The 19,625-nt window shown below is 46.3% G+C and overlaps 1 protein-coding gene across 1 annotated transcript in view; it reads right to left on the bottom strand.

Moving 5' to 3' along the window:
- The window catches only part of LOC146173017 (small subunit processome component 20 homolog), an 81,220-nt gene that overhangs the window by 35,627 nt on the left and 25,968 nt on the right, over positions 1–19,625 (bottom strand). Inside the window, exons 23-32 of the mRNA XM_084585590.1 lie at positions 19,054–19,139; positions 18,532–18,660; positions 16,395–16,561; positions 14,074–14,152; positions 13,454–13,649; positions 3,842–3,919; positions 3,666–3,748; positions 2,910–3,157; positions 1,375–1,519; positions 765–855 (exon numbers count right to left, since the gene is read on the bottom strand). Coding sequence (XP_084441716.1) covers positions 765–855; positions 1,375–1,519; positions 2,910–3,157; positions 3,666–3,748; positions 3,842–3,919; positions 13,454–13,649; positions 14,074–14,152; positions 16,395–16,561; positions 18,532–18,660; positions 19,054–19,139 — 1,302 coding nt within the window. The remainder of the gene's footprint in view (positions 1–764; positions 856–1,374; positions 1,520–2,909; positions 3,158–3,665; positions 3,749–3,841; positions 3,920–13,453; positions 13,650–14,073; positions 14,153–16,394; positions 16,562–18,531; positions 18,661–19,053; positions 19,140–19,625) is intronic.

Raw genomic sequence — 19,625 nt, 5'->3', positions numbered from 1 at the left:
ACATAACGCATCTACGAGGGAGCGGAGAATACGGGTAGAGGAGGGATCAGTCTGGGGGAAAGCGCGTGCATTCACCAGTTCACGCTGCTACCAAGCAAGGAGACGCCTGCATTTTCACGCATGTTTCCGCTCACCTACAACAATTGCGCCGGGAAACAGACTCTGCCACCCTACGTTGCGTTGCCGCCGTGCTCCGCTGTTCCACACACATCTCACAAGCGCAAGATTTCCACCATTAGCTAGAAAAGCTTTTGCCTTGATGAAAAAAAACAAAAACAAAAGCTGTTTGTTTATGCCCAAAAGCAATAAGAGCTTTGACAAAGCCTTTGTTGGGCTGTGGTTAAATTTCGGCCCCTTAACTTCTTTCATGAACCATGAAAAATCAGCCGGCAGGCATTTCTAGGGTAACTCAAGGCGCTTCTGCATTTGGACTGGCGGGCAGACGCAGCAAAAACAGGCAACGTATGTTTCGCGAGACTCTCAATAGATGGTGCAGCCATTCCATTTGCACGGCAGTGTGTGATTTTATAATGCACTACACTATCGCTGTACTGGCTTCTACTGCAGCACAATATTAATGTTATATTAAAGTATACCTTTCCGTAATAGTATAATATTCCAGAATATCATCAGCACTATTTATGAAGGAACTATATTCTGCTGCGCAGTGAACCAATGCCTTTTGGCTCTGTACATTTGGCTTATTCCATTGCCACAAAAAGTTGCCCGGAGTACAATGAAAAATGAAGGGCTTGTCCACTCACGTAAGCCTGGCTGTGAAGCTTCCGGAATCCAACAAGGAATAGCTTGGCCAGTTCCGCGCATTGCAGTGAATTAGTCAAAAGCCCACTTATCCTGAAAAAAATTAATAAAGTATGCGCTTCAAGAAGTGCAAGTAAAAGCTCAGTGTCCAACAAACAAGATCACATTGCACTTTTTATTCTATAACTGCTTATAACAGAAATAGGCAAGGACAGAGAACAATAAACATCCTCTAACGTAACTAGCAGAGGTCCTCAAACTAGGTACTGCGGCTGCAGTGCTTTTAGGCTCCCAGAGCTTACAAGCTCAAGCAAGCTTCACGCCTCTGCCCTTCCTTCCCTCACTTTGCAAACAATAATCCCCTTGCTTGAAGCACTTACAGGAGCACTGCTTCCCTGCCCAGCATGTTTTTATTTTTGTTTGCTTTTGGATGCAACACACACAGCGTTTTTATGGCACCTCTAGAAAACTAATGGCTCGCCTCTGGAATAGCAAGATTAAAAAATCTTCACTCAACAATTAGTGCCACAGACACACCCAGGTGAGCGGTACAGAATGGAATCAGAATGAGAATGGCAAAGACGAACACTCGGGGAAACCAGAGTGACGCACCTCAACAGGATGTTCAGTTCAACCAAGGACAGGGGCTTCTGCGTCTTCACAGCAACTTCTACAACCGCTTTCAGCTTAAGCAACACATGGGACACATATGGAAGCATCAGAAGTGCACCGTATTCGCTACCACCATCCCATTTTTCTGAAACAAAAAAAAAAAAAATAATAATAATAATAAATCTATGCTTACAGTTACCCAACAGTTGACAATGATGTAAATCATACCACTTAGATAAGACACCTGCAGACTATGCTTGCAAGAATACTGTAACTGAAAATGCATGCCCACTTCACTTTGAAATTAAAACGATCTGTCCCACTGAAACAAAAAATATGCAAAATTATATAATAATGCAAACAAGCATGGCTTCCGTGGCCCGACCGCATCATTACAGGGTTCCAACCTCAACATAAAATTTCACGCAATTTAACGGGCACTTTGCAACTTTGTTAGAAAGGATAGAAACAATGACATCCAACGTGCAGCGCAGAAGCTTAGCATGTGGAGGAACTAGCCACCGATATGGCGCTGAGGCCTAATGCATAGGCCGGTGAAAGTGATCTCTGCTTCAACCTAGGTTTAAAACCCAGTGGCGCCAGGTTTGTTTGCTTGTTCGCTTTAGTGATTATCGGTAGGAGACTTCACGTGTACCATGGCAAAATCCAGGAATGCGGATAGTAATGCTTCTGCATTGAACAAATTTTTTAACCGCTTTTACCGCCCAACAAAGATGAGGCTGCTCCTCGGTTTCTGGCCTCCCATCGCATCAGTCATGACTACCCCGCATCAGATTACTAAAGAATGCCATCAAAGAGCCCGTGGTTTGCAGGTGCCCGTTTTATGGGCTGTTGCTGCTGCGTCTCTCGGCCGAGCCTGCCAACTGGTCTCGAGGCAGGTCGGACAGCAAATGCATTAGAGACAACACAGCCAAGTGCAATGTGTGTCAGAGTTTACAGCGCCCAGCAGAGATCTCGTGGTTTGGGCACCAAGATTCACCGACAACTCATGATACGCTCAGTTAATTGTTATGGCTCTTTATCGCAAACAGGCCAAAGACCCACTCGACGAAGGGCGGCTTCAGGGGTGCGATAATCATCATTTGCGGGGCAACACAGACCTGCAGGTGGAGCCAACTTTGCATAGCAGCCTATTCTTTGTAATCAAATACCCCAAAAATAGCCAACCAGCAAACCTACAGCTCAGCAATAAATTGAAGCCTCTAGGTGTGCGACGTTTACATGGTGCACAAGTCTTTTCAATCTTTTCAGCCCCAGCACACTAAGCAAGTCTTAAGAGCAAGGAGCCTCACATCTTGCCTTTTCTTCCTTTCCACCTTACATACATGTAAAAAGAAGGGCGCACAGATGCAGAACTCTGCAAAATGTACCCAAATAAAATTAACTAATGAAGATCGCAGTAATGTCTACCATGAGCAATATATCTGAGACCCACAATAAAGTAGACAAAAAAAAAAAGGCAAAATTGAAGCACAGATCAATTCAAGTGCAATTTAAGAGATGCTACCACTCACCCGGCAAGTTGGCAGTTGCCCGCCGTGCCTCAATGTCGAAGCAGTCCGCCACAACCAGCGGAGGAGCTCGTTTGCGTTCCCCGTCCTCGTCAGCCTCCTCACCGAGCGACAGGATGTTGTCCACAATCGAGAGAAGCAGCTTCAGGATGGACGGCGAAATGTTTGAGTTGCCCAACAGCGATATGAGGCAGGGCAGGGGTGAAGTGCTGGGGTCGTTGTACTTGTACTTGGCAAACAGCACAAAGTACCTGACGGAACAAGCGACAGGCGAGAAGAACAGTTCAGGACAATCCTCCGTTTCACCCACACTGCAGCGTATGTCTCAACGTATACATGCATAAGGCAATAGCTCCTGATCAAGCCCTGTCAGGATATGGCAGGGCTGTTACAGCCAACTCCCAAGAATTGGAGCTTGAAACAGATTGAAAATTTGTTCAAACCAAGCAGTGCTTGATTAACCAGGAGCTTTAACTTAATACCTTTTATACTTACAGGATCAGAGCAGTGTTTTGAATAAACTGGCTACTCGGAACATACGTCTGAATTGACATCAGACCACATCAATCAGCAACGAAGTGATCGATACAGTTATTAACCACCTTAGGAAGATAGTGAGAGACCGGAAAGCGTTGCGTGATATGGTTCATAGGGTCACGAAGAGTCGGACACAACTGAACGACTGAACTGAAATTAGATCACAGATACCCGGAAAAGTATTGCTGAAATAACGCAGCAATGATATTTGGTTTCACTTGCCTGTGATTGCGGCTCAGGGTGAGGAAGAAGTTGAGCAGGGAGTTTGGCTTTTGCTTTCCAGCCAGCTCAGCCAAGTGAGGCAACTGCAAATCAAGAATGGGATTTTAGCAATGACACAAACACCAGGTGGCGGTGCCAGGCAGTCAACAATCACCTGTGGGAAAAGAAAAGCCTACCTGAGGCCACACCACCGACTCGAACACGGCGTCAATCTCAGCGGAGGTAAACTCGTACATGTCGAACCGTTCGAAGAACTGAAACAAGACAGCAGAAAGGAGAGGGAGAAAAGAGAAGGGATGATTTCGAAGCAATCAAGCCAGCCACCGTGCAACTTCGTTGCAGTCGGCATAAAAACAAAACCCAAACTTCAGCAAAATGCTGCTTCCTAATGCAATTACTCAAAAGCTCTGTAGAGCCACAGATTCAGGAGTTGACATGTTACCTGAAGTTTCAGATAACGCAAGGATCTTGCTTTTTACTTTTAGTTAAGGCCAATGCCTCTAAGAGGAGGGCCTTCAATAAATGGCACGAACCTAGGCTTACGTCAATATTCCATAGATTAAAATACTAGGTGGACTTGTAAAGCAGGTTCATTGCCGAATTCGATCCGAACGTTTGTTATTTGAAGTCTGAAAGTCGTCACTGGAAGCAAATGATTCTGAAACGACTTCCCAGAGTCCTCTAATGTCAGTATCCACTCTGAAAACTACTGCCTGTCTGAAAAGGTACCCACCAAGGCAAGATACACGATTCAAGTTCCTGTTAGCAGAACTAATTTGTGCATGGCCATTTTTGCAACAATTTCTGACACGTCAATCATTATAAATCATGATGGTTAAGGGCTAATATGCTCATAATAATATCCCAAGCTGTGCCGAACCTATCTCAGAACTCACAAATACATCAGCTCCATGTATGTGTACACCAGGAAATCCCAACCCCCTCCTTATTTCGGACCACCATTTTTGCAAAACATGGGCACATCTTCATTGAGGTTGTTGAATTTACTTTAATAATTTCGTGAGAGAGAGAAATAAACTTATTAGCACCAGTAAGAAAATTTGACAGGGAGTCATGTAACGCTGGAAAAGGTTCTATTCACTTAGAAAACATGTCTGGGAAACATTTTCTTGTCTAGAGGTATTGGAAATATTAGCTTCCAAATTAGACGAAGAAAATTGATAGCCTTTCGGATTCACTTCAAACAAAAAAAAAAACGCTCCATTAGCACAAGTCTACCTGAACATATTGCCATGACGCAGCAGTCGACTGCTTTGCACCTGTTCTGAGGCATTTCGTAGCAACCATGACAGGTGCAAGACAGCTGACCCTTACACCGTAACAGTCGACTGGCACAATGAATTTTAAGGCACCCGTTTGCGGCTTTTGCTGCCTTGTTCTCTAGTTGCATCTGCCATTAGATATCTCAAATCTAGATAAGGTACACTTCATCAGTATTGCAAAGCCTCAAGAAGGAAAGACTGCTCCTCGGTTTCTGGCTTCCCACAGCATCTCTTGTGAGTACCCCACATCAGATTACTAAAGAATGCCATCAAAGAGCCCGTGGTTTGCAGATGCCCGTTTTCCGGGCTGTCGCTGCTGCATCTCTCGGCCGAGCCTGCCAACTGATCTCAAGGCAGGTCGGGCAAAAAATGCATTAGAGAAGGCACAGCCAAGTGCAATGTGTGTCGGAGTTTACAGCGCCCAGCAGAGATCTCGTGGTTTGGGCACCAAGATTCACCGACAACTCATGATACGCTCAGTTAATTGTTGGGGCTCTTTATCGCAAAGAGGTCAAAGACCCATTCGACGAAGGGCGGCTTCAGGGGTGCGATAATCATCATTTGCAGGGCAACACATAGCTGCGAGTGGGGCCAACTTTTCATAGCTGCCTATTCTTTGTAATCAAATACCCCAAAAATAACCCACCAGCAACCCTACAGCTCAGCACCAAATTGAAGCCTCTAGGCGTGCAATATTCACATGTGCAGGAGACTTCCCAATCTTTCCAGCCTCTGAACCCTAAATGGGTTTTGAAACCCTTTCTGCCTTATTCATATGTGAAAAGAAGGGCACACAGATGCCTAACTCTGGAAAAAAAAAAAAAAAAAAAAAAAACATTTAACCAATTACTGGCTAGTTCGATTTAATCACGTCACGCTAGGGGTGGACAGCGTCACTGTCACAAAATCATTGGAAAGCATGACAGCAGCAAATGCCGTTTAAAGCGAACCATGTTAAAAGCCGGCGTCCCGATTCCATCGGGCCGGGTGCTTTCGTTGATTCATGGACGAATAAATGACTCTCGCAAAAATGAAAGAAGAAGCCTCCGTAACGAACCCTTCCCCTCAACTGATGTCAATTTAAAAAAAAAATGGGTTCATTATGCGAGTACATATATCAGCAGCTTACCATTCAGAGCATTCAAGAAAAGTCTGTACACACAACGTGAAGATGCACTTTATTTCCCAGAAAAAAAATCCCTACTCTTCGACTGCTTCTTCCTCTGGGCAATGAAGCGGAAAATGCTGGTCTCGATCTTGTTCAGGCAACAGCGCTGAATCAAATTGAACGCCGAAGCCAGCTCCGCGATTGTGTACGGATGTGTTTCATCAAGATCACAGTGGTGGTCATCATAACTTGAATTGCCGTTCTCGTGAATGCCTGCTACTCTCGCCACAATGTCTTCGTCAGCCAAGATGGCCACGGCTTGAACGCTGCTGTCGACGATGGCAAAATCGTCAACTGTGATTTCGGGTGGGACGACACCCGGAAAACGTGAGAGATCGCGGAATGCTGCATGTAAGCTTCCGTCTTAGTCCGAGGCTTCTGGAACTTCTGGACAGTCACCTGCGGCCACTGCAAGACCTGCCTTGCGAAAACAATTGACCACTGTGTCCTACTTTACGTCGTTCCAGGTGCCAGTGATCATTCGAATAGCCCCGAGCAAGTCAATCTTCAGATCGACTCCCATTCTAAGATTAATTAGGAGCCGCTGAACAAGTCTCCTTCAGTAGCCGACCTTATATGCCTTTATAATGCCCAGATCGAGTGGCTGCAACCTCACTGTCGTGTTAGGTGGAAGAAATTTCAGTTCTATATGATGCAGCTCGCACGTGGTGTGATGGGCCGAGCAGTTGTCGACGAGAAGGCAAACTCGGCGGCGTGACTTGCTTAACTCCGAGTCCCATGCCTGAAGCCATTCAGAAAAAAGTTGACAAGTCATCCACGCTTTCCTGTTGAAGCCATAGTGTACTGGAAGCTGCTTGCAGTTCTTGAAACACCGAGGCGACATGCTTTGCCCAATCATGAATGGCTTTAACTTACAAGATCCATCCATATTTGCCGCAAACAAAAGTGACGCGCACTTTGCTCATCTCCCCTCCGTGACATGTGCTCTCTCGGAGGTCGAGCGTCTTGCTTAGCAACATCTGCCAAAAAAGACCAGTCTTATCCGCATTAAAGATTTCTGCGAGAGAAAACTCCTCGGCGATCTTTGGCCACTTCTCGGAAAGCCACTGCTGCAATTCTTGGCTGCTGACGCTTTCACTCTCGCCTGAAATCGCTTTTCCCACGATGCTGTGGCAGTTTTTAAGCCTGTGCAGCCATCCAGTTCCGCCGCAAAAGTTTTTCTCGCCAAGAACAGTTGCGAACAATTTCGCCTTTTCCATTAACATGGGCCCATATAAGGAGATGTTTTTAGTCCGGACCTCCAGAAACCATGCATAAAGGGCCTGGTCAACTTTCTCAAAAGCCGCAGGGTGCACACGACACGCTCCGGAGCAAATTTGCTCACCTGCTTTGAGCTTAATTTCTTTTGTTTTTTAGCAGCGTGCTTAGAGTTCCCCTTGAAATGACAAATGCATCTGCCACCGATGACTTCTTCTTGCCCTCTTCGACGCTCTGTATGGCCGCCAACTTGGTTGCGAAATCCAAATTCTTCCGCTTTTTAACGTTCGTAGCCGGCATAGCTTACGCGACTCCGCACACTCTCCACCGCGAAACAAAGAGAAAGAGAAACGCGCACAGCTGAAAGCATCCGACATGATAACGATCAGGCAGTGCTTTGACTTTCTGTCTGTCACGCGCCTGGCTGGCCTGCCGGCGCATGCATAGCGAGTGCTGCGCTGCAGTGAACAGAGACCGAAAAAGAAGAAACAAATGGGTACATGGGTACACCCTTGCGCTTCGCTCTATCCCGTCGTTTCTCCTCGCCGCCCGTCGCCAAAACGGTTCCCTCTCGTTCTTCCCGCTCATGGCTTGCAGACGTCGCATGCTTGTCACCGCAGAGGCGCGTGGCTTTGGGGAAAGGGCGCGGCGCTGCTCTAGACCGGCCGTCGCCGAACCGGTTCTCTCTCATTCCGCACATGGCTTGAAAAGCGCCATGCGGCAAATGGCCGTGGATGATCGTCTTTGTGGACGGCGCGCCTTCCAATGCGTGGGGCGGAGTTCGATATATCGAACAACCAGTGAATTGGAGTTCGATATACGACGCAGCTTTCCTATACTTTTACATGGGATTTTCAATGGGACATTCCGTGAGTTCGATACAGCCAAAATTCGATATATCCAGGTTCGATATATCCGGATTTGACTGTATCAGCTCCATGTATGAGTACACCAGAAAACTCAGAACTCACGACTATATCAGCTCCACATATAAGTACACCAGGATACACCAGGAAACCCTAACCCCCTCCTTATTTCAGACCACCATTTTTGCAAAACGTGGGCACATCTTCACTGAGGTTGTTGAATTAACTTAAATAACTTCGCGAGACAGAGAGAAATAACCTTATTAGCACCAGTAAGAGAATTTGACAGGGAGTCATGTAACGCTGAAAAAGGTTCTATTCCCTTAAAAAACGTGGTCTGGGAAAGAATTTTTGTCTAGAGGTATTGAAAACATTAGCTTCCAAATTAGACGAAAAAAATTGATAGCCTTTCGGATTCACTTCAAACAAAAGAAAAACGCTTCATTAGCACAAGTTTACTTGAACATATGCCATGACGCAGCAGTCAACTGCATTGCACCTGTTCTGAGGCGTTTCGTAGCAACCATGACAGGTGCAACACAGCTGACCCTAACGCCGTAACAATCGACTGGCACAATGAATTTTAAGGCATCCTTTTGCAGTTTTGCTCATCTGACATTAGATATCCTAAATCTAGATAAGGTACACTTCATCAGTATCGCAAAGCCTCAAGAAGGAAAGACTGTTTCTCAGTTTCTGGCTTCCCCCCGCATCTCTTGTGAGCACCCCGCATCAGATTACTAAAGAATGCCATCAAAGAGCCCGTGGTTTGCAGATGCCCATTTTCCGGGCTGTCGCTGCTGCATCTCTCGGCCGAGCCTGCCAACTGATCTCGAGGCAGGTTGGGCAAAAAATGCATTAGAGAAGGCACAGCCAAGTGCAATGTGTGTCGGAGTTTACAGCGCCCAGCAGAGATCTCGTGATTTGGGCACCAAGATTCACCGACAACTCATAATACGCTCAGTTAATTGTTGTGGCTCTTTATCGCAAACAGGCCAAAGACCCATTCGACGAAAGGCGGCTTCAGGGGTGCGATAATCATCATTTGCGGGGCAACACATAGCTGCGAGTGGGGCCAACTTTTCATAGCTGCCTATTCTTTGTAATCAAAGTACCCCAAAAATAACCCACCAGCAACCCTACAGCTCTGCACCAAATTGAAGCCTCTAGGCATGCAATATTCACATGGTGCACGAGACTTCCCAATCTTTCCAGCCTCTGAACCCTAAATGGGTTTTGAAACCCTTTCTGCCTTATGCATATGTGAAAGAAGGGCACACAGATGCCTAACTCTGGAAAAAAAAAAAAAAAAAAAAAAAAAATATTTAACCAATTACTGGCTAGTTCGATTTAATCACGTCACGCTAGGGGTGGACAGCGTCACTGTCACAAAATCATTGGAAAGCATGACAGCAGCAAATGCCGTTTAAAGCGAACCATGTTAAAAGCCGGCGTCCCGATTCCATCGGGCCGGGTGCTTTCGTTGATTCATGGACGAATAAATGACTCTCGCAAAAATGAAAGAAGAAGCCTCCGTAACGAACCCTTCCCCTCAACTGATGTCAATTTAAAAAAAAAATGGGTTCATTATGCGAGTACATATATCAGCAGCTTACCATTCAGAGCATTCAAGAAAAGTCTGTACACACAACGTGAAGATGCACTTTATTTCCCAGAAAAAAAATCCCTACTCTTCGACTGCTTCTTCCTCTGGGCAATGAAGCGGAAAATGCTGGTCTCGATCTTGTTCAGGCAACAGCGCTGAATCAAATTGAACGCCGAAGCCAGCTCCGCGATTGTGTACGGATGTGTTTCATCAAGATCACAGTGGTGGTCATCATAACTTGAATTGCCGTTCTCGTGAATGCCTGCTACTCTCGCCACAATGTCTTCGTCAGCCAAGATGGCCACGGCTTGAACGCTGCTGTCGACGATGGCAAAATCGTCAACTGTGATTTCGGGTGGGACGACACCCGGAAAACGTGAGAGATCGCGGAATGCTGCATGTAAGCTTCCGTCTTAGTCCGAGGCTTCTGGAACTTCTGGACAGTCACCTGCGGCCACTGCAAGACCTGCCTTGCGAAAACAATTGACCACTGTGTCCTACTTTACGTCGTTCCAGGTGCCAGTGATCATTCGAATAGCCCCGAGCAAGTCAATCTTCAGATCGACTCCCATTCTAAGATTAATTAGGAGCCGCTGACAAGTCTCCTTCAGTAGCCGACCTTATATGCCTTTATAATGCCCAGATCGAGTGGCTGCAACCTCACTGTCGTGTTAGGTGGAAGAAATTTCAGTTCTATATGATGCAGCTCGCACGTGGTGTGATGGGCCGAGCAGTTGTCGACGAGAAGGCAAACTCGGCGGCGTGACTTGCTTAACTCCGAGTCCCATGCCTGAAGCCATTCAGAAAAAAGTTGACAAGTCATCCACGCTTTCCTGTTGAAGCCATAGTGTACTGGAAGCTGCTTGCAGTTCTTGAAACACCGAGGCGACATGCTTTGCCCAATCATGAATGGCTTTAACTTACAAGATCCATCCATATTTGCCGCAAACAAAAGTGACGCGCACTTTGCTCATCTCCCCTCCGTGACATGTGCTCTCTCGGAGGTCGAGCGTCTTGCTTAGCAACATCTGCCAAAAAAGACCAGTCTTATCCGCATTAAAGATTTCTGCGAGAGAAAACTCCTCGGCGATCTTTGGCCACTTCTCGGAAAGCCACTGCTGCAATTCTTGGCTGCTGACGCTTTCACTCTCGCCTGAAATCGCTTTTCCCACGATGCTGTGGCAGTTTTTAAGCCTGTGCAGCCATCCAGTTCCGCCGCAAAAGTTTTTCTCGCCAAGAACAGTTGCGAACAATTTCGCCTTTTCCATTAACATGGGCCCATATAAGGAGATGTTTTTAGTCCGGACCTCCAGAAACCATGCATAAAGGGCCTGGTCAACTTTCTCAAAAGCCGCAGGGTGCACACGACACGCTCCGGAGCAAATTTGCTCACCTGCTTTGAGCTTAATTTCTTTTGTTTTTTAGCAGCGTGCTTAGAGTTCCCCTTGAAATGACAAATGCATCTGCCACCGATGACTTCTTCTTGCCCTCTTCGACGCTCTGTATGGCCGCCAACTTGGTTGCGAAATCCAAATTCTTCCGCTTTTTAACGTTCGTAGCCGGCATAGCTTACGCGACTCCGCACACTCTCCACCGCGAAACAAAGAGAAAGAGAAACGCGCACAGCTGAAAGCATCCGACATGATAACGATCAGGCAGTGCTTTGACTTTCTGTCTGTCACGCGCCTGGCTGGCCTGCCGGCGCATGCATAGCGAGTGCTGCGCTGCAGTGAACAGAGACCGAAAAAGAAGAAACAAATGGGTACATGGGTACACCCTTGCGCTTCGCTCTATCCCGTCGTTTCTCCTCGCCGCCCGTCGCCAAAACGGTTCCCTCTCGTTCTTCCCGCTCATGGCTTGCAGACGTCGCATGCTTGTCACCGCAGAGGCGCGTGGCTTTGGGGAAAGGGCGCGGCGCTGCTCTAGACCGGCCGTCGCCGAACCGGTTCTCTCTCATTCCGCACATGGCTTGAAAAGCGCCATGCGGCAAATGGCCGTGGATGATCGTCTTTGTGGACGGCGCGCCTTCCAATGCGTGGGGCGGAGTTCGATATATCGAACAACCAGTGAATTGGAGTTCGATATACGACGCAGCTTTCCTATACTTTTACATGGGATTTTCAATGGGACATTCCGTGAGTTCGATACAGCCAAAATTCGATATATCCAGGTTCGATATATCCGGATTTGACTGTATCAGCTCCATGTATGAGTACACCAGAAAACTCAGAACTCACGACTATATCAGCTCCACATATAAGTACACCAGGATACACCAGGAAACCCTAACCCCCTCCTTATTTCAGACCACCATTTTTGCAAAACGTGGGCACATCTTCACTGAGGTTGTTGAATTAACTTAAATAACTTCGCGAGACAGAGAGAAATAACCTTATTAGCACCAGTAAGAGAATTTGACAGGGAGTCATGTAACGCTGAAAAAGGTTCTATTCCCTTAAAAAACGTGGTCTGGGAAAGAATTTTTGTCTAGAGGTATTGAAAACATTAGCTTCCAAATTAGACGAAAAAAATTGATAGCCTTTCGGATTCACTTCAAACAAAAGAAAAACGCTTCATTAGCACAAGTTTACTTGAACATATGCCATGACGCAGCAGTCAACTGCATTGCACCTGTTCTGAGGCGTTTCGTAGCAACCATGACAGGTGCAACACAGCTGACCCTAACGCCGTAACAATCGACTGGCACAATGAATTTTAAGGCATCCTTTTGCAGTTTTGCTCATCTGACATTAGATATCCTAAATCTAGATAAGGTACACTTCATCAGTATCGCAAAGCCTCAAGAAGGAAAGACTGTTTCTCAGTTTCTGGCTTCCCCCCGCATCTCTTGTGAGCACCCCGCATCAGATTACTAAAGAATGCCATCAAAGAGCCCGTGGTTTGCAGATGCCCATTTTCCGGGCTGTCGCTGCTGCATCTCTCGGCCGAGCCTGCCAACTGATCTCGAGGCAGGTTGGGCAAAAAATGCATTAGAGAAGGCACAGCCAAGTGCAATGTGTGTCGGAGTTTACAGCGCCCAGCAGAGATCTCGTGATTTGGGCACCAAGATTCACCGACAACTCATAATACGCTCAGTTAATTGTTGTGGCTCTTTATCGCAAACAGGCCAAAGACCCATTCGACGAAAGGCGGCTTCAGGGGTGCGATAATCATCATTTGCGGGGCAACACATAGCTGCGAGTGGGGCCAACTTTTCATAGCTGCCTATTCTTTGTAATCAAAGTACCCCAAAAATAACCCACCAGCAACCCTACAGCTCTGCACCAAATTGAAGCCTCTAGGCATGCAATATTCACATGGTGCACGAGACTTCCCAATCTTTCCAGCCTCTGAACCCTAAATGGGTTTCGAAACCCTTCCTGCCTTATGCATATGTAAAAAGAAGGACACACAGATGCCTAACTCTGAAAAAAAAAACATCTGACCAACTACTGGCTCTATATATACATATGCAGCTCTATATGTACATATGGCTCTATATATAAACGTAGTATGAAAGTTTACCATGTGCACTTGCGATATAACTAAGACCCACAATGAAGTAGGAAAAAAAAAATGCAAAAGTTGAAGAGCACATTGATTCAAGTGCTTGCCGAACCCAAATTGTGCGCCCGGAAGTCACCAACCTGGGAAATGAGGGTGAGCGCCCGTGACCGCAGCACGCGGGTGTTGCCGATGACCGCCCGCACCACTCGGTCCTTTTGGGAGAGGATGGCACCAGCGTAGGTTGCCACACCCACGAGCAGCTTGAGCAGAGTGGGCAGAAGTCCGGGTGTCAGTGCTCCCAAGTGGCGAAGCATGTTCTCCACAGTGCCCAGCGTGCTGCGCAAGCAGTTCAATTATACTCACACTGACACAGTGCGCCAGGCAGTAATGGTAAATGAAAACTGGAAAAATGGCAATTTGCCACAATTTCGTCATTCTGCACTGCATGCCAACCTCAAGCAGAACTGCCTCAAAACAGTAAGGTCCTCCGGGACCTCCAACAAGTGCGACACAGCATTCATGTAGGGATGGTTCGCCACACAAATGACTCACGAAAAGCACAAATTTTTGGCGCACAGGGGGAACCACGACGACTAAAGTGAGGGGAACACACATGAGATACTAGTTTTGTTTCCCAACAGGGTGCAGCTCCACAGACACCACATTTTGCAAAGAGTTATTATGCAAATGTTTCAGGAATCTCCTAAGTCTACCCAACCCAAAACCATGAAAATAAGCAACACCAATGGAGGCCTCTCACCCGTGTAGTCGGCGAATGGGTACCACTTTGGCCAAGTCCAGGCTACTTCTTATCTTGTTCACCATTTCCATGATGCCGTCTGTGGATTACAGGAGTCAGGATGAAAAAGCAATCCATCAAGAAAAGTAGTGAGCAGCAAATAAGGAGGTACAGTGGAGACCTCTTAACTGAGAACACAAAAGCACGAAAAAAAACAAAAAACACATCCGAATTATCCAAACTTTGCATTCTGAAACGGCCAAAAAACCTTCCCAATATAGGCCAACGGTAATCCCTGCTTTGGAGGAATGTTTCCTTGGTGATCATATCCAAGGAAACATTTTATCATTCCTTAGTCTGCTCCTCTCACCCATTTCCCCCTTGTTTTTCTTCAAAAGCAAAAGCGCATATAAACAATGCCAGGGATAATCACGCCGCCCAGATGAAGACAAGTCCGCTTGTCGAAACGTTGGCTTGGCTTGCGAACTGAGGTTCCCCCTAAACCCTTGTTTGGTTCTCTTTCATTCTGTTTTCCAGTCACAGCTATTATCAGTGGGGAAGGATCACTTCCTGACAGCCACATAAGAAATGGCCTTTTCCTCTATGACACCTCCAAGCGTCGACCTCGGCAATAGCTTTTCGGATTGAAATGGGAGCCAGCAATACTGTGAAGATCGTTTTTTGAATGAAGGCTCATTTCTTTCCGGCATTATATAGACATGAGCAGGCATCCCTGTCGCAACCAATCGAACCTTCACAGTCATGAAAGGCGCCATCTCGGATTTAAACAAAGCTTCGGACGGACTGGCTCGGCTATTTGTTCATCGTTGCCATTTGAAGCAGAGGTGATAATGGTATGCCATTTGTTTTCACCATGGCGGCCTACAAACCACGCAAATTTGTACTGGAAATGAAACACGAATCGTCCACCGCGGCTGCGATGATGCCACCGTCCATGGGGCGGAAAGAGGGTGGAGCTGGCACTTATACTCCCGGACAACATTTAGTGGACATGCCGCCAAAGCTAGAGAGCCGAAACACCATTAGGTAACAGAGCAACAGAATATAGTCCCTTCATAAAGTTCATGATCGAACTCGGGAATATTACGCCATTACAAAAATATTCATGTTATTATTACATCAAGGTTGTAATACAATACAGGCCAGCATGGCGTTAGTGTATTGGCCTGTATTATTTAAAGTACAGGCAGAACTGAAACCAAAACCGTAACTGAGACCAAATATGCCATAACTATGTGGTGTAGTAACACCGTGACGGGAGCTCCACCCCCATAGCCTTGGCTACATAGCCGGGAAAAGTTGTCCGCGAGTACAGACCAACATTACTCATAGAAGCTGAATGTTACTCCTTTGCGCAACACGTGAATTCATTCGCGACATGAGCATAACCTGCCGCAGATCACAGTAGTGAATCGTGCTATGCTATAAGTCTCTATTATCGATTTATAAACAGGACATGGGGAGCAGCGAAGTTAATAATTTTTTAAAGCCAGTTTTTTGCATAAGAGTGACTTCTTTTTCTTTTCATGTTCATAAATTTTGTTCAGTCCATTTGTTTGTTTAAACCATTTTCCAAGCCAGTCCGAAAAATTGGTTGGCGGCTGTAATTCCGTTCATGAGCAAATTCCTCAAACTTGCAACAATAGCATTATTGTTATGTTATGTTGCTTACTAATAGGTTACTTACTCCACTGAAAAACTACCACTTTTTCTCGTGGGAAAGAAAATGTTAAGCGGAACACTCAAATATCGAACTGCACCATGCTGCTGCAATGAGCGCTCATCCTAATGAAGCTCCCAACATAAATTTTCATGCTAACGAGACATGCTAGCGGCGCGAGCTTTAACATTCCGATCTCCCCTCAAAAGCGGCACACAACCATGCACCTCACGGTCCGACACTCTTGCAGCGAGCGATGTGCTTCCAGTGTACCGGCAAGCCACATGTCCCTGCAGGAAGCACATCTAGCGTGGGTGCATCATGTTCCAGTTTCTGGGTTACGGAGGAGATGATCTGTTGGCAGTGTTTTCTATTTCACAATAATGATACACTGAACTACACTGCGGTCCCCTTAAGAGTTCGATATATCAGGATTCGTACGTATGCACCGAACTGGACACAATGAGATCCCAAAAGTAAGACGGCATTTGAAAAGCATGACAGCAATGAATTTGCGTACATCGAACTACACTGTGGTCTCCTTAAGAGTTCAATATATCAAGGTTCGTCTGTGTGCACCAAATTGGACACAATAAGATCACAAAGTAAAACAGCACTTAAAAAGCATGACAGCAATGACTTTGCATGCAGCTTGCCCTACCCGACAGGTACTGCTTCAGGGTTGCCAATTCCAGGTCCAGGAATGCGCCAAGTTCAGACTCTCGGCAGCTGGCCAGGAAGCGCAGCACGGTGCTCTGGCGCGCGGTGAAGCTGCTCTTGCCTCCAGTTGCTGAGCCAGAGCGTGTGTGCATCTTACCATACAGGACCCTGATTGAAAAAAAAAAAAATGGTAGGGGTTTAAGCATGACTTGTACCTACTTATATGAGTGAAAGCAAGGCTGTACACAGTTTGAATTAGGGAGACGTTCAAGCTTCGTTAAAAGTAGATGCTATGCAGTTAAACCTCTATGTAACGAACCTCCATGTAGCGAAATCCTCGATGTTACGAAGCTTTTGAATTTCCCAATGCCACCCCCATTGAACTGAGTGTATTTAAAAACCCCATGTAACGAACAAGTTGCGACGGTGGACCTTGATATAACGAGCTCGCAACGCTTACTATATCTTAGCTAGTGCTGAATTATTGAAAATTTGGCAAAACCCCTGAAATTTCACAAAGATATCACACAAACTAACGCGAGAGGCATGTCTATGATTGCAACGAGCGATCGCAGTTGATACATCGCGCCATGTTTAAGCACCGACAGCGCATCTACGTGGCAAACGCAGCAGTTTCAGCTGCTTTTGCTTTTGGAACGTGGCACTACAGTAGTTCATGCTCAAAATCAGTGAAAAATAACACGACAAAGAACAAAGACACGGGACAAGCAGTGTGCACCAAATGCAGTGACACGGTTGTTCACGAGCTCTCGCGCGTCGGTAATGGGAAAAAAGGAGAGCGCCAGCGATGTTAAAAAAGAGTCTGTTTCCTGGTGCAATGGTGGCGGACGAGAGAGAACATGCCTCCTCCCCCGGTGGCGACTACAGTGTGTTGCAACACATGCACTCTCCCCCAGACTCTTGGCCCTTCTGCCACATTCTCTCCCTGCCCTTCTTGTAGATGCCTAGTGTGAGCTAGGTGGTGTAAACTTTATTGGCCATTAAAATGCAAGTAGCCCGTGCAACGTGTCTTGCCTTACAAATGGTGTACCAGCCCCCGGAGGGCCAGCCTGTTAGTGGCACTGGTGATCATGAGTCGCTGATCTTGTAGCGATGAGCTCGACACGAGCTGTTCCCAATAAGAGAGTACCACTTCTGGGGAGGGGGGATGTGGGTATGTGGAACAAATGAGTAAAACACGAAGGAAATCGGCTGGCTTGCCGCATAGTCTGCAAGAAGCTATCGGGTATACGATTGTACGAGTTTGTAGCTGCCACGAGAAAGTTGATCGCATTATGGATAACGATGGGTGAGGAGGTGCGCATATCTGTCTATTGGAGCGATAGTATTCAAGAATGTCTCTGAAGTTTAGCAGACATTCCCCATCAACAGAGGCGACGGGGTGCTCTCCCACCCGGAGGTTACGATCTCGAGCGAGGGCGTGTCTCTTCGTTTCCAGGTAATCCCGCATGGACTGGTGGCCAGACAAGTGCTATGTTTCTGGTTGGAGTCTAGCGCCTAAGTATGGCACTGGCTTGCCGAGAGATGCGTCCAGAGCTAAAATTGGCAGTTTGAGAGTCAGATATAATTTTGGTGGCAACCAAGAAGGAGATTACTAGAGCGATAGCTGCCTTCTCAGCCTCGGTTATAGATGAGGTGTGCGAGCTACGGCAGAGGTGAAAGCCGCTGCCATAGTCGCACCTAAATTGCGGGCATTTTACAATTTTGTTATAACCCGGTTTAACTGTAGTGCCTTCAAACACAGTCTTTTCATCCCACAATATTTTATATTTTTTCAAGTTTAAGCAAGACAGAATCCGAACAGAGAGAAGAAGAATAGACTCGAAAAAAGCACCCACAGCAATGCGATAGAAGAGCACGCGAATACTCCATACTCAACTGTCTGGTAAACCCAAAATTAGTCCTTTCATCCCTTTCTTCTCCTTTATGCTCATCTAATGTTCAGCCTTGCAGCAGATTTGGGCACAAAGAAAAACGAGAGTCTGTTTAATTCCTTCCCAGCTATGTACACAGGAAGAAGTTAAAAAAAAAAAAGGGGGGGGCACAAGTGCCCTTTCTCAATTATCTACAGGCAAACACAAAAGTGCAGTTCTAATAAATTAAATGGCCTTCCTTGCCTCATCAGGATGGGAATGACCTCCGCCCGATGCTCTTCTCGGACCGCTCCCTCTCCCGCATCATCCACATTGAAGAGAACCACTTCTGAACGAAAGCTGGCCTCATCCAGGAGCCTTTCAAAGTTCTCCCTGTAACAGAAAGAGCAAGTCAGAATAAAAGCAAACTGTACACATCGACAAAAATAGATGTCAAGCATATAGAATATGTCAAGTATCACCCCAAAAAACATCATGCTTAAGAAAAGGCTTCATCAACTGACATCAAAACTGCTAATTTTGCTGCTAAGTACAAAGAAACCATCAAAACGCAGCTTGTTTTGCTGAGTAAGCATGCAACCCAGGATTTAAAGGCATGTTCTGCACTTCTTTACATGATCAGCACTATTATTACATGCTGAATGCCAGGGTGCCCCTGAAGGCAACATGGAAATTCAATTCCTTAAGTGTTGTCAATGGTCCAAAAGCTTTAGAGGGGACATGTACATTGGACACACGAAATAAATTCTTCAACAATGCATTTACCTGTAAGGTGTCAGGAACTTCTGGCCATAGCTTAGGATGCAGGAAAAAGCAAGTTTCTGGACTTCTGGGTCTCTAAAAGTCAGCAGCTGTCAAAAGAGAAGAAGTGAGCGAATGAATATTCAGGTTGGCATGATTTCAGAGCCCTAATTATTATCATCGTTACAATGGGCCTCCCGTTAAGAGGAACTGCAACGATAAATTTTCTAATAAGATGAACAATGCGAAACCAAGACCGTTCGTTGAGTTCATAAAGGAATAAAAAAAAAAGGTTTAAGATGAATTGCTTTCTGCGTCCTTCAGCTTAGATGAACGCTCGCAGCAATCATGAAACGACAGCGCACCCGTAAATGCACTCACAACGCATCCGCGTGGCGCTGTCAAGAAAAAAATGAGTTTTAACCCTACTCAAACCTGGTTATAACAAGTAAAAGCACTCGTCATGGTGAAACTGTGATTAAGGTGCTCGGCTACTGAACCTGAGTACCAGGTTTCCAATCCCGTCTGTCCACCTGCCCGCCCGCTCGCTTTTATGTGACACATGGCGTCACATAAATCACCGACGCAGACCTAAT

Source organism: Amblyomma maculatum, chromosome 11 (assembly GCF_055883805.1).
Source record: "Amblyomma maculatum isolate TAMU_Amacu chromosome 11, ASM5588380v1, whole genome shotgun sequence".
NCBI lineage: Eukaryota > Metazoa > Arthropoda > Arachnida > Ixodida > Ixodidae > Amblyomma > Amblyomma maculatum.
This window is presented reverse-complemented; position numbering and strand designations above follow the sequence as displayed.